Source organism: Prionailurus viverrinus, chromosome D2 (genome assembly GCF_022837055.1).
Source record: "Prionailurus viverrinus isolate Anna chromosome D2, UM_Priviv_1.0, whole genome shotgun sequence".
NCBI classification, from domain to species: Eukaryota; Metazoa; Chordata; class Mammalia; order Carnivora; family Felidae; genus Prionailurus; species Prionailurus viverrinus.
Window position 1 is genome coordinate 29,793,097 of NC_062571.1, and position 26,150 is coordinate 29,819,246.

Genomic DNA, 26,150 nt, shown 5'->3' on the forward strand with positions numbered 1-26,150 from the left:
GTTGGTGGGAATGAGAACTGTGCAGCCACTCTGGAGAACAGTATGTTGGTTCCTCAAAACACTGAAAATAAAACTACCCTAAGATCTAGCAATTACACTATTCAGTATTTACCCCGAGGTACAAAAACACAAATTCAAAGGGGTACATACACCCTGATATTTACAGCAGCATTATCAACAATAGCCAAACTGTGGAGAGAGCCCAAATGTCCATCAACTGATGAATGGATAAAAAAGTAGTACATATACACAATGGAATATTACTCAGCCATCAAAAAGAACGAAATCTTGCCATTTGCAATGACATCAATGGAGCTAGAATTTATTATGCCAAGCAAAATAAGTCAGAGAAAGACAAATACCATATAATTTCATTCATATGTGGCATTTAAGAAACAGATAAACATATGAAAAGGGGGAGGGAAAAGGAGAGAGGGAAATAAACCACAAGAGACTCTTAACAATGGAGAACAAATTGAGGGTTGATAGAGGGAAGTGGGTGAGAGATGGGCTAGATGAGTGATGGGTATTAAGGAGGGCACTTGTGATGAGCACTGGTTACTGTATTTAAGTGATGAATCACTGAATTCTACTCCTGAAACCAATACTGCACTCTATGTTAACTAAATTAAAAAAAAAAAAACAAAAACAAAAAACAAAAACCCCATAAAACAAAAAGTAACAGAAAATTATAAACCAAGCTCAGGGATAAACATAAATACAAGTAATATTTTAAAAAATATTAGCAAACCAAATGCAGCACTATACAAAATGGTAACATAGGGGCGCCTGGGTGGCGCAGTCGGTTAAGCATCCGACTTCAGCCAAGTCATGATCTCGCGGTCCGGGATTTCGAGCCCCGTGTCGGGCTCTGGGCTGATGGCTCAGAGCCTGGAGCCTGTTTCCGATTCTGTGTCTCCCTCTCTCTCTGCCCCTCCCCCGTTCATGCTCTGTCTCTCTCTGTCCCAAAAATAAACGTTGAAAAAAAAAATTAAAAAAAAAAATGGTAACATAGATGATTAAACTGGAGCTACTACAGAAAAGTAAAGCTGTTTTTATTTACTAAAATCCATTAATATAGTTCACCAAATTAACAGATTAAAGGAGAAAAATCATAAATCATTTCAATAGATCCAGAAAGACCAACAAATACTTAACAGCTACTCATTAAAAATAAATAAATAATCCTTTTAACTACGAAAAAAGAAAAATTCCTTAATGTGATATAGGTTATCTACAGTAAACTTACGGCAAACATGATACTTAATTGTGAAATACTGAAGGTTTGCTCACAGACAGAACATAGAACAACATGCCTTGATCTTTAGCACTTCTAGTGAACATCAACCTGGTGTCCCAGAGAGGACACTAGGACAAGAGAGATGTTAAGCATAAGTATTAGAAATGAAGAAATAAAGCTAAACTGATTCACAGATGGTATGACTGTGACACACAGCATAAATAAGTTATGTTGTGAAAACAAAAACTGAAAGGGGGTGGCAGTAGAGCCATACAGGAACAGAGTTTTTGTATGTTGTTGAAGTTAACCCAGTATCAATGTGAATTAGTGTTATAACTTCAGGATCTTAAATGTAATCACCATGGTAACCACAAAGAAAGTAGCTATAGAATATACAAAAAAGGACATGAGAAGAGAATTAAAACATTTCACTAAAACAACAACAACAACAACAACAACAACAACAACAACAAACAACAAAAAGAGACAGTAAATCCAGGAAATGAAGAACAAAAAAGTATAAGACATACAGAAAGAAAATAACAAAATGACAGAAGTCCCTACATCTCATAATTACCTTTAAATGTAAATGGGTTAAGTTGTGCACTCAAAACACAGAGACTGGCAGAATGGTATTAAAAAAAAAAAAAAAAAAAGACCAAAAAGTGAAAAGATGAAAAAAGATATTCCATGCCAATAACCAAAAGAGAGTAAAATGGCCATACAATTAGCGGACAAAACAGACTTTAAATCAAAAAAGGTTACAAGAGACAAAGGACATTATATTTCAACAAAAGGTTCAATACAGCAAAAGTAACAATTAAAATCATTTACACATCTAATAAAAGACCATCAAAATATATAAAACAAAAACTGAAAGAACTGAAGGGAGAAATTATTCTGCAATAATGGTTAGAGACTTTAATAACCTTACTCTCAAAAACAGAATAACCACACAGAAGTAAGGAAAAAGAGAATTTGAACAACACAATAAGTCAACTAGATCTAATAGGACACACTATTCAACAACAATAATATACACATTCTTCTCAAATGACATGGGACACTATCCACATTAGACCATATGGTAGGCCAGAAAGTAAGTCTCAATAGATTTTAAAAGACAGACACCATATAAAGTATCTTCTCTGAACACAATGGGATAACATTAGAAATCAGTAACATTAGGAAATTACAAAATTCACAAATCTGTGGAAATTCAACAACATACTTTTAAATGACCTATGAATCAAAGAAATCACAGACAAATCAGAAAGACGTTAAGAGATAAATGAAAATGAAAACACAATGTATCAAAACAAGAGATGAAGGGAAAGTAGTGATAAGGGAGAAATTTACATTTAAAGACAAGAAAGATCTCATGTGAACAACCCAACTTTACAACTTTATTTTTTTTTTCAACATTTATTTATTTTTGGGGGGACAGAGAGAGACAGAGCATGAACGGGGGAGGGGCAGAGAGAGAGGGAGACACAGAATCGGAAACAGGCTCCAGGCTCTGAGCCATCAGCCCAGAGCCTGACGCGGGGCTCGAACTCACGGACCGCGAGATCGTGACCTGGCTGAAGTCGGATGCTTAACCGACTGCGCCACCCAGGCGCCCCCAACTTTACAACTTTAAACACAAAGCTAGCAGAAGAAAAATTAGAGCTGAGATAAATGAAATAGAGAATACAAAAATAGCAAAATCAGTGGAACTAAAAGCTGGTTTTACAAAGATCAACAAAACTGACAGAACTTTAACTTGACTAAGAAAAAAGAAAAGAAAGAAATTACTAAAATCAGAAGTAAAAGTAGGGGCCCTACTATTAATGCTGCCAAAATAAAAAGGATCATAAGAAGAGTACATAAGCAATTATTTGCCAAAAATTAGATGATTTAGATAAAATACACAAAATCTTAGAAATACAAAATTTACCAGTACTACATCACGAAAAATAGGAAAACAGAAAAGATCTATGAACAGTAAAACGACTAAATTGATAAAAAAAAAATCTCCCAGCAAAGAAAAGCCCTACATTAAATAGTTTCATTGATGACTTCTACCAAACATTAAAAGAACTAAATCCAATCCTATTCAGAGTTTTCCAAAAAACTTGAAGGGGTGTAACTTTCTAACTCATCCCATGAGGACAACACTGTCCTGATATCAAAGTCAGACAAGGACTCTACAAGAAAACTACAGACCATTATCCCTTATGGACAGTGATGCAAAAATTCTCAATACAATATTAGCAAACAGAATCCAGTAGTATATTAAAAAACTGTACAGCAAAGGCACATGGGATTCATTCCTGGAATGCAGGGATCGTTCAACATATGCAAACTGATCAAAGTAATTTATAATATTAAGGCAATGAAGAAAAAAACCCATTATTATCATTTCAACTGATACAGAAAAAAAATCAACAAAATTCAACACCCTTTTTTGAAATACTCAAAAACTAAGAATAGAAGAACATTACCTCAACATAATAAAAGCCATCTATGAAAAACCCACAATAAATGTCATACTCAATGGTGACAGACTGAAAGTTTCCTCTAAGATCAGGAACAAGGCAAGGATGTCTACTTTGAATACTATTCAACAACATAGTACTGGAAGTTTGAGCAAGAAAAAGAAATAAAAGCCACCTAAATTGACAAAGTAGTAAAATTATCTCTGTGTACAGATGATATGATCTTATATGTTGAAAACCTTAGAGATTCCACCAAAAATCTATCAGAACTAAAAAACAAAACAAAAAAAAGAAACAAAAATCACCAAAACAGCAAGATACAAAACCAAAATGCAAAAATCAATTGTATTTCTACACATTAATAATGAACAATCGAAAAAGAAATTTAAAAAACAATGCCATTTACAATAGTATCAAAAAGAATAAGATATTTAGAAATTGAACAAAAAGGTAAAAGATATAGGATGAAAACTACAAAACTTACTGAAAGAAATTAAAGACATAAATGGAAAGACATTTCGTGTTCATGTATTGGAAAACTTAATGTTAAAATATCAATACTTCCCAAAGTGATCTACAGATTCAATCCAATCCATATCAAATCATGGAAATGCAAATTAAAGTCATGATGTTTTAAAAGGTTTATTTATTTATTTTGTGTGAGAGAGAGAAAGCATGCAAGCAGGGGCCAAGAGAGAAAGAGAATCTCAAGCTGACTCTACTCTGTCTGTGCACAGCCCAATGTGTACCCATGAACCATGAGATCATGACCTGAGCCGAAATCGAGTCAGATGCTTAACTGACTATGCCACCCAGGCACCCCTAAAATCATGATTAAGTAACACTATATATCCAAGAGATTAGCAAAAATTTCAAAGTCTGACAATGCCAAATGGGGACAAGGACACATAAATGTGGAATGTAAATTCTGGTAAACAGGGTGACATTAACCTGCAAAATTCAAGTTAAATATCTTCTATGACCCAGCAATCCCATTTTAGGTATATACTTAGAAATATAAAGGTTTATGTATATTATATAACAAACGTTCAAAGCAACATTATTTGTAATTGCCAAAAACTGGAAGCACACAAATAAATGCCTGTTAAAAAAAAAAAAAGCTACCAAAGACTACCTACAGTGTGATTTCATGTATTTGAAGTTAACAGTTGGCAAGACTGAACTATATTTTATATGGATATATACTATGAGGCAAAAATCAAGCTGAGTTAATCAAACAAAGTATATTTTGCTTTTTGGGAGTCTACCTAATTTAATCCACCAAAGGTGAAGCTCAATTTCAAAGCTGTGACTCTTATACTTACTCCCAAGAATTGGGAATCAGGAAATCAGTATTCCAATTCAACTTTCAGCAATAACTACTCTCAGGTGTTAATTAACTGCTCAATTTCCTCACTGTTTAAATTTAAAAAGGTGGAAAAGAAAAAGAAAAAAAAAGATGACCTATACTTCACCCTCAAGTGTGATGCTACATACAATAAATACAATGTCACATATATATTATTAATATCTTGCCCCAGATAAATCTTTTTCGAATAAAGTAAAATAATAAGTATAAATGATGTTTCTCCTGTTACTATTACTCCTCACCAGCAAATCAGGCATTTAAGGAAGAATGTTTTTATCTTAGATTCCTAGAATGCTAAACAACTCATTAAAAAAAATACCTACTTTCAGCTAGGAACTGCCATCTTCTAGTAATTTGCAAAATGACCAACACAAAGGGAAAAAGGAGAGACACCCCTATATGTTCTCTAGGCCTTTTAGTAAACATGGAATTGGTACTTTGACCACATACACGCAAATCCACAAGAAAGGTTAAACCATAGACATAGAGGGGATGGGCATTATTCAAAAAGGAATGCCGGACAAATGTTACCAAGGCAAAACTGGAAGTCTATGATGATACCCAGCATGCTGGTGGCATCGTTGTCAATAAACAAAGACAAGATTCTTCTTGCCTAGAAAATTATTGTGCATACTGAAAACATTAAGTACTCTGACAGCCAAGATAGAGCTTCCTCAAACATGTGAAGGGAAATGATCATTAAAAAAGGAAGCCAAAGAAAAAAGTACTTGAGTTCAACTGAAGTGCCAGCATGCTCCAACCAGAGAAATACAGTTTGTGAGAACCAACGGAAAGAAGCTTCAGCTACTAGAACTCACTCCCTATAAATTCATGGCCAAGAAGGTGTAAAAAAACAAAAGACCTCTAGGGGTGCCTGGGTGGCTCAATTGGTTAAGTGTCACTCTTGACTTGTCCCAGGTCAGGAGATCATGCATTGACAGCACAGATCCTGTTTGGGATTCTCTCCCTCTCTCTGCCCTTCCCCCACACACGTTCCCCTTCCCTCTCCCCTTTCTCCCCCAAAATAAATAAATAAACATTAAAAAAATAAATAAATAAAAGACCTCTGGACTGTTAGAAAAAATTTTAAGTAACTGAATTATAGAGACTAAAATACTCGTATACAATAACTTACCTTCCACAAGCAATCTGAGTGACAATGCTTCCCATAAGTTCAAAAACTTTCCTTGGATTTATTTCATGACTGGTAGAGTTATGACCCAACTGACCATACCCTCCAGCTCCAAAAGTAAACACTCCACCTTCCTTAAAAAGAAAAAAAAAAAAAAAAAAAAAAGACAAAACTCTTTATCATTAGAAAGCCTGATGAAAGAAAATAATTTAAGAAAATAAGTTAATCTTTAATATATGGAGTCAATTTTTCTCTTCTATTGTCTCCACAATTTAACAGATGATAGCTGACCCTTCAAGGTAAAATGTTTTAAAACTAAGTTCCAGGTTGAGGTTATTTTCACATATTTTAGAAGTACTTAAATGTGTTCTCATTATATTTAGTTAGAGCCACCATTAAAGAGATACTAATCATTTTTTGCATTGCCTTTCACTATCATTATATTTACTGAATCCCAAGTACATAACTATAAAATATCACAAAACCAAAAAATGGTATCTTCAGTTTTCAAACTGGTTATGCTTTTAACATAAAAGCTGAAAGAGTATAAGTAAACCAGAATGCACAAATATACTTATTTTTAACACATAGTTGCTACAATATACAGTTGACCCCTAAACAGTGCAGGGGTTAGGGATGTCAACACCTTCTGCAGTCAAAAATCCACATACAACTTTTGATTACCTAAAAACTAATAGCCTATTTCTCACTGAAAGCCTTACTGATAACATAAACAATAACCACCTTTTTTTTTGGCATAAAAGAAAGGCTACACAGTTTACCTGGGAGTTTTTTCAAATTGTCACAAATCTCCAAAAACTTTTCCAAAGTATTTGTTGAAATAACCTACTGAGCCACTCAGGCACCCTAAAAAGTACTGGAGTACTTTAAAGCAAACTGTGGTCATCAAATCATCTCACCTATAAATATGTATGTATCTTCAATGGCACAAACCTCTAACATATAAAAACATACAGTAATAGTATTATCACATTTACAAAATTAGTATTAATTTCTTGATAGAAACAGCAAAAGTGTTTTTACTTCTTATGGTTTTTTGTAACTGGTATCATTTTCCCCAGTTTTATTTAGGTATAACTGAATTGCCAAATAAAATTGTATATAAAGTGTACAATGGGATTTGACATATACATACATTGTGAAATGACTACCACAAAGAAGTTAATTAACACATCAACACCTCACATACTTTTTTTTTTTTTTTTTTGATAAGAATGCTTCAGATCTACTCTCCTGGAAATTTCAGGTACAGAATACAGTATTGTTAACTACAGTCACAACGCTATACATCAGATCTTTAAAACTTACTCATCTTATAACAGAAAGTTTATATCCTTGACCAATTTCCCATTTCTTTACACCCCACCAGCCCCTGGCAAACATTCTACTCTCCATTTCTACAGATTTGACTTTTTCTTTTTAAAGATTTTCCATATAAATGATACATAATATTTATTTTTGGCTTATTTCACTTAGCATAATGCCCTCCAGATTCATCTATGTTGTTGGAAATGATTTCCCTCTTTTTTTGTGGCTGAATATTATTCCAGTGTGGATGTGTGTGTACACATATATGTATAAATCACATTTTCTTTATCCATCTACCTGGTAATGGACACTTAGGTTGTTTCTTGGCTATTGTGAAAAACTGCTACAATAAACATGGGAGTGCAGTTATCTCTTCAAGAACCTGTTTTTATTTCCTTCAGATATGCACCCAGAAGTGGAATTTGCTGGGGCATATAATTCTATTTGTAATTTTTTTTCTTTCCTGTTTTGTTTTGTTTTTTTTAAAGTAGGCTTCATGCCCAGCAGAGTCCAATGTGGAGGTTGAACTCATGACCCTGAGATCAACACCCAAGTGGAGATCAAGGGTCAGACACCCAACCGACTGAGCCACCCAGTTGCCCCACTATTTGTAATTTTTTGAGGAACCTCCATACTGTTTTCCATTTGGAAATGCACCAGTTTACATTCCCACCAGCAGTGGAAACAAGGGTTCCCCTTTCTTAACATCCTCACCAATACTTGTCCTTTGGTTTTTGAGAAGAGTAACCCTAACAGGTGTGAGGTGTTATCTCATTGTGGTTTTGATTTGCATTTCTCTGATGATTGTGATGTTAACATTAAGCACCTTTTCTTGTACCTGTTTGGCTATTTGTGTGTGTGTGTGTGTATTTTTTTTTAAGTTTATTTATTTTGAGACAAAGGAAAGAGCGTGTGCACGAGCAGGGGGAGGGCAGAGAAAGAGGGAAAGAGAGAGAATCCCATGCAGGCTCCACACTGTCAGCACAGAGCCAGACAAGGGACCCAATCCCACAAACTGTGAGATTATTAACCTGAGCCGAAATCAAGAGCTGGCAGGTAAACCTACTGAACCATCCAGATATCCTTTGTATATATTTTTTGGAAAAGTATCTATTCAGCTCCTTTGTTCGTTTTTAAAATAGACTATTTGTGGGGCGCCTGGGTGGTGTAGTCGGGTAAGCGTCCGACTTCAGCCAGGTCACGATCTCGCGGTCCGTGAGTTCGAGCCCCGCGTCAGGCTCTGGGCTGATGGCTCAGAGCCTGGAGCCTGTTTCCGATTCTGTGTCTCCCTCTCTCTCTCTGCCCCTCCCCCGTTCATGCTGTCTCTCTCTGTCCCAAAAATAAATAAACGTTGAAAAAAAATTTTTTCTAAAAAAATAAAAAATAATAAATAAAATAAAAATAAAAATAAATAAAATAGACTATTTGTTTTTTAGCCATTGAGTTATAGGAGTTTCTTTTATATTTTGAATATTACCCCCTTGTCAGATAAATGGTCTGCTAATATTTTCTCTCGTTTCATAGACTGCCTTTTCACTTCAGTGGTGTCCTCTGTGGAGCCGAAACTTTTTTAGTTTGTAGTCCCACCTATTTATTTTTGCTATTGTTGCTTGTGTTTTGACCAATGTCAAAGGGTTTTTCATCCCATGTTTTCTTTTACAAGTTTTAGTTTCAGGTCTTAATAGATCTTTAATCCACTTTGTTTTATGAGTGGTAAAAACAGACGTCCAATTTCATTTTTTTACATATGGATAATTTTCCAGCACCATTTACTGAAGAAGCCAACCTGTCCCACTGTGTGTTGTTGGTCCCTTGTCAATGATTAGTTAACTATATATATGTGGTTTTATTTCTGGGCTATCTGTTTGATTGGTCTATGTGTCTGTTTTTATAAAGTTGTATACTGTTTTGATCACTACAGTTGAAATCAGGAAGGACAATGCTCGAGCTTTGCTGTTCTTTCTCCAGATTGCTTTGGCTATTCCTGGTCTTTTTTGGTCCCGTATGAATTTCAAGATTGCCTGCTCTATTTCTATGAAAAATGCCATTGGACTTTTGATAGGGGTTACTCTGAATATGTAGGTCAATTTCAGTAGTTTGGACATTTTAACAATATTAATTCTTCTAATCTAAGAACATGTGGTATCTATTTATCTTATGTCTTCAATTTCTTTCACTGATGTCATATATAGTTTTCAGTATACAGGTCTTTCACTCTTTGGTTAAATTTATTCCCCCCCCCTTTTTTTTTTAATGTTTATTTTTGAGAGAGAGAGACAGAGAGAGCACAAGTGGGAGAGGAGCAAAGGGAGAGGAAGACACAGAATCCAAAGCAGGTTCCAGGTTCCGAGCTGTCAGCACAAAGTTCGGCAAAGGGCTTGAACTCACAAACTTTGAGATCATGACCTGAGTTGAAGTTGGATGCTTTAACTGACTTAGCCACCCAGGCACCCCACATTCCAAAGTATTTTATTGTTTTTAATGACACTGTACATGGGAATGCTTTCTTAATTTTTCTTTCAGAGTTTGTTCTTAGCGTATAGAGATGCAATTGATTTTTGTATGTTGACTTTGTTTCCTGCAATGTTACTGAATTCATGTATTAGTTCAAATAGACTTTTGGGGGGCGCCTGGGTGGCTCAGTCGGTTAAGCGTCCGACTTCAGCCCGGGTCACGATCTCGCGGTCTGTGAGTTCGAGCCCCGCGTCAGGCTCTGGGCTGATGGCTCAGAGCGTGGAGCCTGCTTCCGATTCTGTGTCTCCCTCTCTCTCTGCCCCTCCCCCGTTCATGCTCTGTCTCTCTCTGTCTCAAAAATAAATAAACCTTAAAAAAATTTTTTTTTCAAATAGACTTTTGGTAGAGTCTTTAGGGTTCTCTATATATATGTCATGTGCAAACAGAGACAATTTTACCTTTTCCTCTCTAGTTTGAGAACCTCATTTCTTTCTTTACTAAAACTGCTTTGGCTAGGATTCAGTACTAGAGTAGAAGTGACAAAGGTAGGCATCTTCTATCTTATTCTTGATCTTACAGGAAAAACTTTCACCTTTTCACCACTAAATATGTTTGCTGTGGGCTTGTTATTTATGGTCTTTATTATGTTGAGGTATATTCCTTCTATACTGAGAATTTTTATCATGAAAAGATGTTGAATTTTGCCAAATGATTTTCCTACATCAGGATGTTTATATGACTTTTAATCTTCATTCTATTAATGTGGTGTTGACTGGTTTGCAGATGTTGAAACATTTTTGCATCCCAGGGATAAATCCCACTTGATCATGGTATATGATCATTTTCATGTGCTGTTAAATTTGGTTTGCTCATATTTTGTTGAGTTTTACACCTATGTCTGTTAGGGATAAGTAGCCTGTAATTTTATTGTCTTATGTTGTCTTTGTGTGGCTTTGGTATTAACATAATGGTGGCCTCATAAAATGCATTTAAAAATGTCTATTTTTTCAAAGAGTTTGAGATGGACTGGCAGTAATTATTAAATGGTAAAATTCACCAGTGAAGTCATCTAATCCTGGGTTTTTCTTTGTTGGGAGATTTCTGATTAATGATTCACTCCCCTTACCTGTTAAAAGTCTGTTTAGATTTTTCTATTTCTTCATGATTCACTCTTGGGTAGTTTGAATGTTTCCAAGAATTTATCCATTTCATTTATGTTATCTAATTTGTTGGCATATAATTGTTCATAGTTTCTTATAGTCCTTTTATTTGTGAAGTATGGGTTGTAATGTCTCTTCATTTCTGACAGTGTTTAATCTATCTAAACATCTATCGATTACTTTTTTTAACTTTTCAGGAAAAGAGTTCTTAGTTTTGGTTATCTTTACTGGTTTTTTTAGTCTTTATTTCTGCTCTGACCTGTTATTTTCTTCCTTCTGCTAACTTTGCTTTCCCTGCCCTCCCCCCACCTCCACCAGTTCCTTGAAGTATAAATGCTGTTTTGAGATCTTTCTTTTTCTTAATGTAGCTGTTTATGTTATAAACACTTTACTGGATTTATGGTGACATAGCTTATTTTTATCTATCTCCCTCAGAGCTGTTTTTGCTGCATCCCATAAGTTTTGGTATGTTGTTTCCATTTTCACTTGTCTCAAGATATTTTACTTCCCTTTTATTTATTTTTCGACCTAGTGACCGTTCAGGAGTGTGCTAATTTCCACATACCTGCAAATGTTCTAGCTCTCCTCCCATTATTGACTCATACCATTTCATACCATTGTGGCTGAAAAAGATACTCAATATCGTTTCAATTCTTTTTAAATTTGTTAAGACTTGTTTTGTGATCTAACATATGATCTCTCCTGCAGAATATTCTATTGTGCACTTCAGAAGAATGTGTATTCTGCTGCTGTTGGATGGGGTGCTCTGTATGTTAGTGCATTTGGTATAAGTGTAATACAAGTCCAATATTTCCTTATTGATTTTCTGTATGGATGACCTACCTATTGTTGAAAGTAGAGTGTTAGAGTCCCCTACTATTACTACTGTTTATTTCTTCCTCTAGCTCTGTTAATATTTGCATAATATTATTTAGGTGCTTTTGTATTGGGTGCATACATGGGTACAGTTGTTATATCCTCTTCAAGAATTGACCTCTTCAATTTTAATTACTATCTGATACTGATGCCATGATTATTTTATTTCATCACGACATTATCTGGTTGATAATGTTAAAAAGAAGCAAGTTAACAAGTTTCACAGCCTAATCCATCCACATTAAGTTTAATGTTTTGATCTTTGCCTCAATTCATTATTAGGGAGTATAAAATGGAAATTTTCTAATCTTATTATTTCTCTTAGATTAGTTGGAATTCTTCTATAGAGAACTTAATTCACCAAGTATTAAGCTATTCTGAAATACAATCTGCAAACAGGAAGAAAAATGTTTCCTTCTTATTTATGAATTTTTAGAAAAATGAGTTGTCCTAGCAACTTTCAAAGATAAGCAATGAAGTTTGCTTTATATTGATTTGAAGAAGAGTATTATAATAAAGTCATGAATTTTTACATATTTGGTATATTTCCATGTATTGCCATTGTTACTTCTTTTTGTGAAAAACTCCTTGATGTTGTCCCACAGACATGACCTTAGTAGTCTCCTTTTTTGTAACACATAATACCCAAAGCTATTCTCACACTTTTTTGTTTTGTTCTGTTTTGCCCCAGATATGAAATCAGACTCTTCTCTAAGAAGCTCTGGTTATTTTTTATATTGAGTCTACTAAATCAAGTGGTGCTCACTGCTTCCACATTGTACATGGCTAATTACTTCTAGGACCATTCAGTGGTCATGGAAGAAAAAAAAATTTTTTTAGAAGAAAAAGAGTAAGACTTCCTACTAACACTTCTGATTAAAAGTAAAGATCACAATGGGTGCCTGGGTGGCTCAATTGGTTAAGCATCCAACTCTAGATTTTGGCTCAGGTCATGATCTCAAGGTTTTGTGAGTTTGAGCCCTACATCAGTCTCTGCACTGACCCTAAAGAACCTGTTTGGGATTCTCTCTCGCTCTCTGTCTCTCTTTGCCCCTCCCTAGCGCATGCTTTCTCTCTCAAAATAAATAAACTGTAAAAAAAAAAATAAAAAAATAAAAAAATAACTTTTTAAAATAAATAAAAGTAAAAATCAGGAGATTTTAATTTAATTATTATTGTTTTATGTTTCTTTTGTCTTAAGCTGAAAACCATAGTTTCCAGTAACAGTAAAGTACTTATTTGCTTTTTCTTATCCTGTATGTAATATATTGAAAATAATACTATCAATTTTACTACTAACAGGAAGACTACAGAATGCAGTTTAAAATTTTTGTGGCAATTCGGTTTATTGTGCAAAGCCCAATGTGGGGCTGGAACTCATGAACTGTGAGATCATGACCTGAGCCAAAATCAGATGCTTAACCAGCTGAACCACCCAGGTACCCCTGATTTGCATAACGAATTGGTAAATAAACCTAAAAAAAGTTGACATCTTTATGATAGTGTGTTCATACCCATTAACATACCTTTCTTTACATTATTTATTATGTTTTTAAAAGTCTGTTTAAATTTTTCCTGATGTTGTTTTCCTAATACAGGTTTTGCACAAGAAAACTGCTTTGTCCTAAATTAGCAATCCTAATTTATTTGCAAGAAATTCTTCCAGAAAAACAAAAGATACATGGATATGGAACTATATTCTAACTTAAATCAAGGGAAATAAAATATTTTCCTATTGGGATATTTAAAACTATCTGATTTTGTTAAAAATAATATTCCCCCAAAATTCCAGTGAACAAGTATCACCAGCTACTCTCTTGAGAGGAACACAGAAGACTGGGATTTAAAAAAAACTCAATAGCTATAAACAGTTACATATCCTAAGAAAATAAGATAAGTGGTTATTTGAAGGGCTGAATTTGATAAAACATTAACGTTGTGAGCCTTCCCACCACAAAGTTAACACCAAGGAATAATACACAAAATATTTTTTTACGCTAGTATTTCAACATAGACTTATTTAAAAAAAACAAAAAAAACTAAAAACATAGACTTATTTCTTCTAAATACCTACGACAGAAGAGAACTAGAATTTAGAACATGCCAACATGATTTAATAAGACTTTAGTGATTACATCTGTAACTTGATAAAAATCAATAAAATACAATAAGATTGGCAGATAAGTAAAATTTCCTTACTAAAAGGCAAGTACAGTAATATAAAAATTTTAAAAATCAACTTTTATAATTAGTCATATTTTTAAAAGTACTAAATATACTATACTTGAGAACTAAGAAAAATTCTTATCAAAAAAAAAAAAAAAATCCCAATGTGGGTGTGTAGAATTTTGTGTGTGTAGAAGTCTGATTAGAAGTTAACTTTTTCTTGCAAATTTATGTACTATGCAAATTGAAGATAAAGCAAACACATTCATTTCTAATTCAGCCAATAAAAAATGTGCCAATAATATTCCTGGTAAAGGTTAATCTAAGGTTTTTATTTTCATTTTCCTTCCAATCACTAGAGAACTACATAGTAATGATAATGTAATGGCATATACCCAAGAAAAGACAGAGTTAAAACCATTAATGAGACTGTGATGAAAGCTCATTATAACTGCATAATTCCTGGCCTATGGATAATAGATTCATTCTCCTCTATTACTTGTTATATGGTATTTATAAACCCAATGAGAGTTAAATTAAAATGAGGCAGTTACACAATATAAACGGGATTGATACACATAGCATGGCACGTATGACAAACTAAAAGGGAACTTTTTCATTCAAAATATTCCTAAAGCAGTATTACACATGAACTTGAGAAATTCAACAAAATGTATTATCACATTTAACAGATCATAATTCACATTACATAACCTGAAACAAAGTTGAAAATTAAGGTAAATTGTTTTTGACAATAATTTAGTGCTTTTTTCAAGATTATTTTTTAGACATTAATACTCAAGTTCTAAAGTAAGTATCATGAAAACATTCACTAATTATAAAATAACTACCATGAATAATAATAAAGAAGTTTTATGGGAGTACAATACCTTGGTTAGTGCAGCAGTATGATCTTCTCCACAACAAATATAAACTATTTTCTGAGTTCTTAGTGACTTTAGTAAATTAGGAACATACCTATCTGAAAATTCCAACAAGAAATGTTAATGGTATTCTTAAATTAAAACTCTTCTAAAATGTGTTTCCTTTACAGCTTCCCAAGCTCAGTAGACAGTGGCAAATAATTTTTAACTGTAAGTCAATGATTTTGTAGTACAAGCCAAATTAACTGGGTTCCCAGATCTTTTTAAAGGAGGGTTCTAAAGAGTAATTTAAGTGTTAAAGTGCCCTAACACCAATCTACACAGAACTAGAAATCAAGGAATTTCAAAACTATCTGTTTCCAATACACACACATCATTCTTTATATTTACCTCATGATAATTAAGCTCACAGGATTCTATTTAAATGCATGAAAATTATACTTCCTGATACTTTGTACCAGAAAAAAAAATGTCCTAATCTGACATATTTTTCTTATGCACAATAAAATATTTTAAAATTCTGAGTGTTATTTGCTTATCATTACCAGTTGCTAGTTACTAGACCAACAACTCACTTTTGTCCACTTAAATAATGACAATTATGTTGAGCTTGATGAAATTAGTTTTTGTATTTCAAATATTGGCATTGAACTTATGCAGTTATGAAAAATCAGTTCCAAGATCCTAACTTGTTTCAAGTAATTATAATTTTTTAAAATTCAAATTGTTTATTTTCAAGACTCCAGAATCCATGTTAAAAGTGAAGCCCAAGATAAAGATTTAATGACTCAGATTATTTAAATACTTCCTTGAAAAACTCAAATAGATTAACACTCCATGTTACTTTCCAGAATAATTTTACAACTTCTTTCCACCAATGATGGCCAGTAATGTGATTTCCAATTTGCAGTAATGTTTTTCACAACTTTCTTTTAATGAACATCTAAAAACAAAGATTTTTATCCTGATATACTTTCTAGAGTTTATTTTGCAATAAGATGGTATTTTCTGGCCTTCCCACAATCCCTTAAAAAATATTACCAAATGGAATTTTTAAATAAATCTTTAAGACAGATACCATATGTTTTCACTCTTATGTGGATCCTGAGAAACTTAACAGAAACCCATGGGGGAGGGGAAGGGAAAAAAAAAAAAAAAGAGGTTAGAGTGGGAGAGAGCCAAAATATAAGAGACTCTTAAAAACTGAGAACAAACTGAGGGGTGATGGGGGGTGGGAGGGAGGGAGGGGAGGGTGGGTGATGGGTACTGAGGAGGGCACCTTTTGGGATGAGCACTGGGTGTTGTATGGAATCCAATTTGACAATAAATTTCATATATTGAATAAATAAATAAATAAATAAATAAATCTTTTATCCCCTTCTCCGTATCAGGAAAGATTTGGGTACATTTCTTCCTGACATTAAGAATCATTGATCCATCTCAAAAGATCATCTCTTTTTAAGTACATTTATCTATAAATAATGAAAACCTACCATTTTCATCATTAAGACCTAGTTGACCAAATTTGTTGCGTCCCCATCCAAAAATAGCTCCAGAAAGGGTGAGTACAAAACTATGGGCTCCTCCCGCGGCAACTTGCATGAAAGGGATTCCAAGCAAAGACTTGATCAGCTGTGGTGAGGCTTGCTTTTTACAGTCAATGCCTAAACCCAATTGGCCATATTTATTTTGTCCCCAACAGAAGACTTCACTTGCTGTAAAACAGAAATTATAAAATTAACTATTTTTCACATACATACAAAATTTCATTTGAAGATCATCACTTATTTTGAGACATTCTCCCTCTCATCAAATAGAAATACATATTCCCCTTTTATATGGAAACATGTAAGAACATTCTGTATTGGTATACTTACAGTTTGACCAACTTTATTAATAAATGGGTAAGTCACATAACTGAGGGTAGTCTAGTCTCATTTCCTTACATTCCTTATGAGAGAACCATCTCTTTTTAATATTTCTCAAGTCTCACTTTTATTCTTTGGTTTATCCCAAGAGGCACTCAACCAACTCTTCAGTTATTATACGCTGATCACATTCAAAATTTTATCACTAGACCAGACCTCTCTTATAAGCAATAAACCCATGTATCCAATGCTTATGTGATATCTACACTTGGATATTATAAAGGCACCTCCAGCTCAGTGTATTCCAAACAATTTATGACCCCCCCTCCACCTCCCATATCTGGACCTATTCCCAGTGTTCTCTATCTCAGTATGTGATATTATAACTGACTCAGTAACACAACCCATAAACATAGAGAGTCATCCTTAACTCTTCTCTTACCTTATACACAGATTGTTATCAATCTATCACATACCACCACAGTTTTCCTACTAAAGAAAAATATGGCACATAGATCCACTCCTCACCATCTCACCTGATTCTCTCTACTTGTCACTTTTGCTCCCCCAACTGCCACCCTATTTTGCAACTTTAGACATCTTTTTATTTATTCTTATTAAGTGGCACTAATAATTGTTTTCAAAATTCACATGATAAAATAGTATACACTTAAAAATAAGTTTCCCTCTAAAAATTAGACCCCCAGGTCCTCTCCCAAGAGACAACCACTCTTACCAATTACTGGTATGTACTTCCAGAAATATTCTATGCACATACTAGCAGACATCTGTATATATACATAGAGGTATTATTAAAATATAGATTTGATAATGTTGCTCACCTGAAAAAAATATAGCAGTGCCTTCCCACTGGTACTGGGATAAGCACTTTTAACAACGTTAAAAGTAATGTTCTACATAATCTACCTGTTTCCAAGCTCCTTTCATATCAGTCTCTTCCCTCACTCACTCTACTCTACTGATACGCATCTTCCTTTACATTATCCAATGCTCACTTCTCACACACTTACAGTTCTCTCCGTGTAGACCTTCCCCTCATCTTTGTCTAGTTCACTTCAACTCTCTCCCAGAAGGAAGCAGGTTTCCCTGGTGGCCCATATTAAGTTCAGTCCCCTGCTATATGTTTTAAATAATCCTAAACTTTTTTCTTTACAGTCCCTTTTCACAGTACATAATTATATTGTAATTTATATGAATATGACCATACCATTAATTACCAGCTAGTAGTGTACTGCTTACCCCTACACATTGTACACTCTAAAGTGCCTAGTTCATAATGAGTGATCAAAAAAATCATTAAAAGAGTAAAATACTGCTAAAGCCATGAAGCTGAACAAGGCAAAAGAATCCCTGTAAGTTAAGGCAGAAAACTGCCCTCCTCATCAGTAAAACCTTTGGGTTTAAATTTATTTGGGATCTACCTACCAAAATATCAAAAGAAGAGCTGACAAAATAACAACAAAGAATACAGAGATGCCAGCTTCCCCACTGCCTACAGAAATGCAAATGCCTTAATACTGGCATTTAAGGCCTTTGTAACACATTACCTCAACTGAAGTATCAGTATGTCTCTCATGTTCTCACAATACCCACATAAAACTATATGCTGATACTCAAATACACAAAATACTTTTCCTGATTTTATGCCTGATTTTTTCCCTGATTTACTGGTACTACCTCTTTAACCAATCCTCAACACTTCCTCTAGCTACTTCTCAACATTTCTCTAATTCTGAATAAATTTTGTTCATCGTTTAAGACTTGTATCAAATACTAAGTCTCTTATTGTTAACAAGTCTCTTATTGATTTGAACAAATTACTTTTTTCTTCATTCACATAGCATTTTACTTCGACCTTGACCAAAATAGTACAGTTTTTTTCTGCCTCAAACTAGTTATTTATTTGTATATCTGCTCCCTCCACTACATGTTATGATCCCTAAAATAATTCGTTCTGCTGGTCACTTTGGCTCCTCTCACTGCCACCCTATGCTGTCTGTAACTGTATTATCTTACCTGTATTTCCCCATAGCTCTAGCCTAGTGCTACATTCACAGTAGGCCTCACTAGACATTTAATGAATTAAATAATAATAATAATGAAGCCACTGGAACTTACACTTTAAATGGTAAAGACCAACATAGTAACCCATGCCACAATCCTTAGCTGGCATATGAAGAAGTTAAATGAATAAGAAACAAATCCAAACAAAGCTAAGAGAATGCTTATAGCCTTCTTTGTTTCTGTTCATAAAAAGTCTAAGATCCTAAATGAGACTGAGCAAGTTATAACCTTCCCCATCTATGAAGGCTTAGCATTTAGCACACTATAGAACAATTAGACACAAAAATCAACTTCATGTCTATATACTAGCAATAATCTGGAAATGATACTGTTCACAATAAAAAAATGTCAAATATCTATGGAAAAATCTAATAGAAGATGTGTAAGACCTCTCCACAGAAAACAACAAAATACTATTGAGAAAAATTAAAAGGAGATTGAAATGAGGGACATAACATGTTCAAGAATTAAAAGATTCAATATTATAAGGATTTTCCTAAAACTGATTTACAGAAACAATTTATTCCCAATCAAAATCCCAGAATATGTGTGCCTGTGAAGACTGGCAAGCTAATTCTAAACTGTATATGGATATGAAAAAGATCGAAAAGAACCAGGACAATCCTGAATAAGAACAAAGCTGGAGGACTTTCTGCTCAATTCAAGTACCATGTAATAAAACTGTAAAAGGGCAAGAAAATGAAAACAATACTTACCTTTAGAAAGTGCAAGTGAATGATAGTAACCACAAGCAACCTGTACTATCTGGATATCTGACAAACTTTTAATATTTCTAGAAAATAAAAAAAGAGATCAAAATCAGTTAATTCCATTTAATAAATGGATCCTGAATACTATTTATTAATGCCATTTATTGACCACGTACTATGTGCAAGTAGTTTCCTAGTTGCTAGTTATTTCATGGTATTTTTATACAAGTCAATGTACCCAACTATTTATGCTAACAACAGTAAACAAAATCTAGTGTGAAAAAATTAAGAGGTATAATAAGAAAACACTTTGAAAAAAGTATTTAAGCAAAGTAAACTAAGCTCACGCCTCAAGTATTCCTCAGTGTTTTTATAATTCAGATGTTTTATCAAAATTAAAAAAAAATCTTTAGCTTAAAGTGTGAAACCTGGCAATACATTTGTGAAACAAATGTACATGAACTAATTTGTCTAAAATTGGTGTTTGGCTTCATTTAATACATGTTGTCTATAAGGCTCCTTAAGAATCAACAGAGATTCCTATCATGCGGTGCTACCAATTCACAGATTATGAAACCTATTCCTTTTGAGCTATCCTTTACCTCTGCATCTAAATCAGTGATACTGAACAATTTTTTAGTAGAGAAATTTACTCATCATATTTATTATGATCACTGATACGTTCAGTCCTATTTCTACCATCTTGCATTTTTTCTTTATATTTTTATAGTTTCTTCCCCCTGAGCCCAATTTCTGATTTTTCCTTAAATGTAACATAATCCTAAAGCTAATTTTTAAACCATTACAAAAATCAAGGAACTTTTTGCATCAATCATCCCAGGTGTTTTTTATGCATTTCCCCTTCTCCTGGTCATTCTGTTTTTCCTGAATGAGTGTTTTCAAGATAGAAAGGGGGAAGGAAACATAATATGTTTCTTATTTCCCTTTACCTGATACTGCCACCTGACCTGATTCTGCCATATGAGAGTCCGGAGCAAGTTCTGACCAGAGTGTCGATACCCATGATTTTCGGGAGGCAGCTTCAGCAAATCAAATTTTGAGCAGGAGAAAGGAGAGTTACTCTAATTCCATATTGTTGTACAAAAAATATTTTTATTTAGTGGATATATGTTCTTAACTACAAAACCTGAGGGCTGCACTGCTCTAAATTAGCAAAATCCAGCAGGTTAGCAGGATCCAATGCACCTTCAGATTTTCAAATGTAGCAAAATGCCATTTTTCTGCAATTAGCAAAATCAAACACTAGCAATGCAAAAACAGAAATAAAAAAATAAATGGATTTGTGCAACTGTGCTGAAGTTATTGAACATTCACTTTTACTGTTTTTGAATATCAGGCACATGATACACTGACCAGTGAACTATATTAAGTATTTTTTAAAATGTATTAACTGTTTTTAAAAACCTGTTCCAGGTACCGAGTCCAAATAAAATATTTCAAATATTACACTCTCATAGCACCTTGTTTTCTTCCTTCACAGCATTTATCACGGTTAATTACTAGTGTACTTATTCATTTAATTATTACTAGTGTACTCTGCTAAACAATAAGCTCTGTAAAGGCAAATTATGTGTCTTATATCCATAGAATTCCCAGCGCTTACCACAGTGCCTGGCAAAAAGTATGTAATGAATACACTGATAAAAAATAAATGAGTTTGCAAAGTCTTTGAGGCTGTTGTAGTAAACCATTCATAAAGTCTGCCCCCGAACTTCTAAATTTGCATAGCAATTTACACTTGGGTGACTTCCGCATTTCCAAAATTATTATAAGGCTTGGTATACAACATAAATGTTAATTTCTTTGGCCATGTCTGCAACAGTGACAAGGAAAGATACTGTACTGCGGCATTATTGTTTATGGGGTGCCTGGATGACTCAGTTAAGCATCCAATTTCAGCTCAGGTCATGATCTCAAGATTCGTGAGTTCGAGCCCCACATGGGGCTCTCTGCTGTCAGCACAGGAGCCCACTTTGGATCCTCTGTCTCCCTCTCTCCTCCTCTCCTGCACTCACTCACTCTCTCAAAAATAAACATTAAAGGGGCGCCTGAGTGGCTCAGTCGGCTGAGCGTCCAACTTCAGCTCAGGTCATGATCTCACAGTTTGTGGGTTTGAGCCCCACATCAGGCTCTGTGCTGACCTCTTGTTCAGAGCCTGGAGCCTGCTGCAGATTCTGTGTCTCCTTCTCTCTCTGCCCCTGCCCCGCTCACACTTTGTCTCACTCTGTTTCTCAAAAATAAATAAATGTAAAAAAATTTTTTTTTAAAACAGAAAAGAAACATTAAAAAAAAATTTACGCTAACAATCAACCTAGCTCTACCATTAAAAAATACTTTTTCTGGGGCGCCTGGGTGGCTCAGTCGGTTAAGCGGCCGACTTCGGCTCAGGTCATGATCTCACAGTCTCTGAGTTCGAGCCCTGCGTCGGGCTCTGTGCTGACAGCTCAGAGCCTGGAGCCTGTTTCAGATTCTGTGTCTCCCTCTCTCTGACCCTCCCCCATTCATGCTCTGTCTCTCTCTGTCTCAAAAATAAACGTTCAAAAAAAAATTTTTTTTAAATACTTTTTCTTTTTAATCTAAAATGTAAATGTTTAAAATTGACTGAAATAAAGAAAATAAATTTTACTTTTGACCAAGCTGATAAGTCAAACATCTTTAATTAGTTTCTATAATCCAGAAACTGTTTTCACAAGGATCATATTATACCACCCTGTCATACTTTTTATTGCATATGTCCAAGAAACAGAACTTTTAAAAATACACTACAACTTTATGGCCTACAACTATGTTTCTAAAGGTTGTGTGGAAAAATATGTATTTCCACTCACCAAGCTAACAGATACTAAAATTAGGCTTAAAACGTTTTTATAAAGGCAATAACATATATCCTACATAAAAAAAATAATAACTAGGCAGAAATCAGAGACCAGCATTGGTATTGAAGAATTTTAGTCTTTCCCCAAGAAGTAGTGATTTCAAAACAAGATAAAATTAGAAGTAGGAAAAGATCATTGAAGTCGTATAAATTTCAAATGTAATCTATTATTAATTTTACATTCTTTCATCTTAAAGTGTTGCTTTATTTAAATATTCTTATCTACTAGCATAAAAGTGGATTTTGTTCTCAAGGAAGTACAGCCTAATGTGAATCATCATTTTTCTGATCATTCTTATAAAAATTACAAACACTAATTTTGGGGGCGCCTGGGTGGCTCAGTCGGTTAAGTGTCCGACTTCGGCTCAGGTCATGATCTCACGGTCCGTGAGTTCGAGCCCCGCGTCAGGCTCTGTGCTGACAGCTCAGAGCCTGGAGCCTGCTTCCAATTCTGTGTCTCCCTCTCTCTCTGACCCTCCCCCATTCATGCTCTCTCTGTCTCAAAAATAAATAAATATTAAAAAAAATTTTTTTTAATTATAAACACTAATTTTTAAAAATCTATTTACATACAGTTTTCACCGATCTTCTATACGTTTTATTCAAGATGAATGAGAAATTTATGAAGCTGGCTGATACCTCTAAGCATACAGAAAAGGTCTTGCAGCTAAAAATGATTTGGCTCCCAGAAAAAATAAAAAAAATAAAATAAAAATGATTTGGTATCAAAATTTAAAAAGAAAAAAAATCACTGGCAGTCTTTCACAAAAATGTATTTCTACTATGTCGTATATTGCTTTAATTTCAAACCTATTTATGACAAAAATGAAACTGTTCTTAAGAGTAAAGTTGTTGTGATATAAAGATGAAGTAAGTTGTGTCAGGATGTCATCATCTCATCTGCTCTGGATGAATTCAGTGGCTTAGCTACTGAGAGGCCAGCCCCACTGGGGGCTTATCAAGAAAAACTATAGCAAGAGAACATTTAGACTATAAATACTGAGAGTTTGTGAGGATTATTGCAGTCTTAGGTCTTGGCAAGGCTACTCTTTGCTGATCTAAGCAGTTCTCCAAGGACCTTAGAGCAATTAGCTCCAGCCATAGTAAAGGAGACTTTCTTTTTAGTTTATTTATTTATTTTGAGAGAGAGAGAGACCGAACATGAGCAGGGAGAGGCACTGAGAGAGGGAGGGAGAGAGAGGGAGAGAGAGAATCCCAAGCAGGCTCCATCCACACTGTCAGTGCAGAGCCCAATGCAGGCCTTGAACCCATGAACTGGGAGATCATGACCTGAGTTGGAACCAAGAGCCAGATGCTTAACTGACTGAGCCACCCAGGCGCCCCCATAGTAAAGGAGACTTTTTAAACCTCAGTGGTAAAAAAAAAACCAAGCAGCATCCCTGTGAAAAAGATCCCCTCACCCATCAACACATGCTAGGTGCATCCTTCCCTAGCAAGGTGCTCTAAAACAGGACTTTTATATTTGTGCTGGCAGGAGGACATCAGCTCTCAGTTGGCTAAGTCATCTCTCCCTAGTACCAAGTCATATGAATGTATATCTCAGCTAAATTTGATCTTTATTACTATCATCTCCTCTTGCTTGAAACAATAGTGTGATTTACCTATCACTGGTTTGGAGTATGTTATTTATTCACTGGCTTAATAACAGACATTATCCCATATGCTACTGGCTTGTGAAATTCCTGCAGTAAACCTGTGATAAATAGATTGCTGGCAAAGACAAACTCAGCTTCTGAGCATGAACTGCCTCAAAACAAAATATTGCCCTTTAACACACGAAAATATCAGTAAAAATATGTATATATCATAACAAATCAGATCAGTCCGTTGAAAACTGAGTAGGTTGAACAGGAAAAATGCCTTAACACAGAGCTTAAAGTTAATACACATATTTAGCAAATACAAAAACATACAAGTTTAAACCAAACGACTCACAAAAGATCTCTTTCAGGTCCCTATCCAGGTTCATAAAATAATAAAGTCACAAATACATAATTTATTATAGGGCATTGTTCAAATAAACTCATATAATAAACTATTCTATATTTAATTACCTTTATTTCCATTTAATAAGAATCTACGGATTACTGACTGAAATCCCCTATACGAGAAGTGACCAGCAACAAAAATATAAGTATGATTTTAAGAAACCAGTAAACATAAAAGAGATTAGAAAGTTTGGACCTGAATCTTGGTTTTGAGAATGTTGACTTAGACGATCAAACATGTAAGTCCCTTTTCAATCCTAAATACACACAACTTAAAATCTTAAGTTAAAAATCCTATTCTACAACAATTATTTATGGAGGGAATAAAAGCAGTAGAGGATATGACAAACGTGAGGTCACTATGTTTCTATGAATGCTTTGTATTATTACCTAGCCAATAGCCATTTGGTTGCAAATTACCATTTTCTGGAATAAATCTAAATTGAAATGACTAAAAGAATTCAATTTATTTAGCTTAAGGAAAAAAAAAAAGCTTCTCCAAAGAGCACTATCATTAAGAGATATTAAAAGCATAATGAAAGTTGTGTTTGTTATTTAATTGTTAAAACAGAAGAAATAAAGGGAGGAGCACCTGGGTAGCTCAGTCGGTTAAGCATGAGATTTCAACTCAGGTCATGATCTCCCAATTTGTGGTTTGTGAGTTCGGGCCCTGTGTTGGCTCTGTGCTGACAGCTCAGAGCCTGGGGACTACTTCAGATTCTGTGTCTCCCTCTCTCTCTGACCCTCCCCCCATCTCTCTCTCAAAAATAAACAAATATTAAAAGAAGAAGAAGAAGACAAAAAAGAAGAAGGGAAAAATAATAATAATAGGGAAGAAATTGGGGGAGTTTTATGGAATTTAGTTACAAGGTAAATCAAGAAAACATGTGAATATGATGTATCCAAAAGTCTCAAAGGACAGTTCACTACTAGAACAATTATAAAATGTTAAAGACCAAAAAATAAAAAAATTAAAAACCCACTTTTAATAAATTAGAACAAACCAAATATTTTAAATACTTTTAGGTTTTTCAATAAACATATACACATAAGGGATTATAGGCTTACTGAAGGAACTAGCTACCTTTCCTACTTAAAAAAAAAAAAAACTCATTTCTAACAATAAGTTTCTGTTCTGAAATATATTAGTTCCCATGTTCCATTTTCTTATCCTAGTAAGTTATTTCTTACTCCTTAAACCAAAACAAACATTATCAATGTTAAATTCATAAACAAAATATCTAAATGTGTGTAAAATAATGCTACCTAGAATAAATCTAAAATTAGTTTAATACCTTGTTTCACTGGAGAGTTCTCTTTTGTCCCTATAACTATTACTAGGAAGAAAGAACAAGAGTTTAAGGATGCAAGAATTTGTATAATTTAAAAAACAAAGCGTGAGTTAATGTATTATTTATGTATTGAAAACAAATTGGATACTTTCTTTAAATCTCTGTATTTTTACCTAAACATGTTCATGCTCTTACAATGT

General features: G+C 34.2%; 1 protein-coding gene across 6 annotated transcripts in view; it reads right to left on the reverse strand.

Annotated features, from left to right (window-relative positions):
* HERC4 (HECT and RLD domain containing E3 ubiquitin protein ligase 4) overlaps nucleotides 1-26,150 on the reverse strand; it is a 138,487-nt gene that overhangs the window by 83,668 nt on the left and 28,669 nt on the right. For 3 of the 6 annotated variants that reach the window (XM_047825527.1, XM_047825526.1, XM_047825531.1), the window contains 6 exons: nucleotides 25,954-25,995; nucleotides 20,722-20,793; nucleotides 19,760-19,836; nucleotides 16,584-16,805; nucleotides 15,097-15,188; nucleotides 6,225-6,355 (listed from right to left, as the gene is read on the reverse strand). In XM_047825527.1, coding sequence (XP_047681483.1) covers nucleotides 6,225-6,355; nucleotides 15,097-15,188; nucleotides 16,584-16,805; nucleotides 19,760-19,836; nucleotides 20,722-20,793; nucleotides 25,954-25,995 — 636 coding nt within the window. The remainder of the gene's footprint in view (nucleotides 1-6,224; nucleotides 6,356-15,096; nucleotides 15,189-16,583; nucleotides 16,806-19,759; nucleotides 19,837-20,721; nucleotides 20,794-25,953; nucleotides 25,996-26,150) is intronic. The other 3 variants (XM_047825530.1, XM_047825529.1, XM_047825528.1) reach the window with 2 other exon arrangements.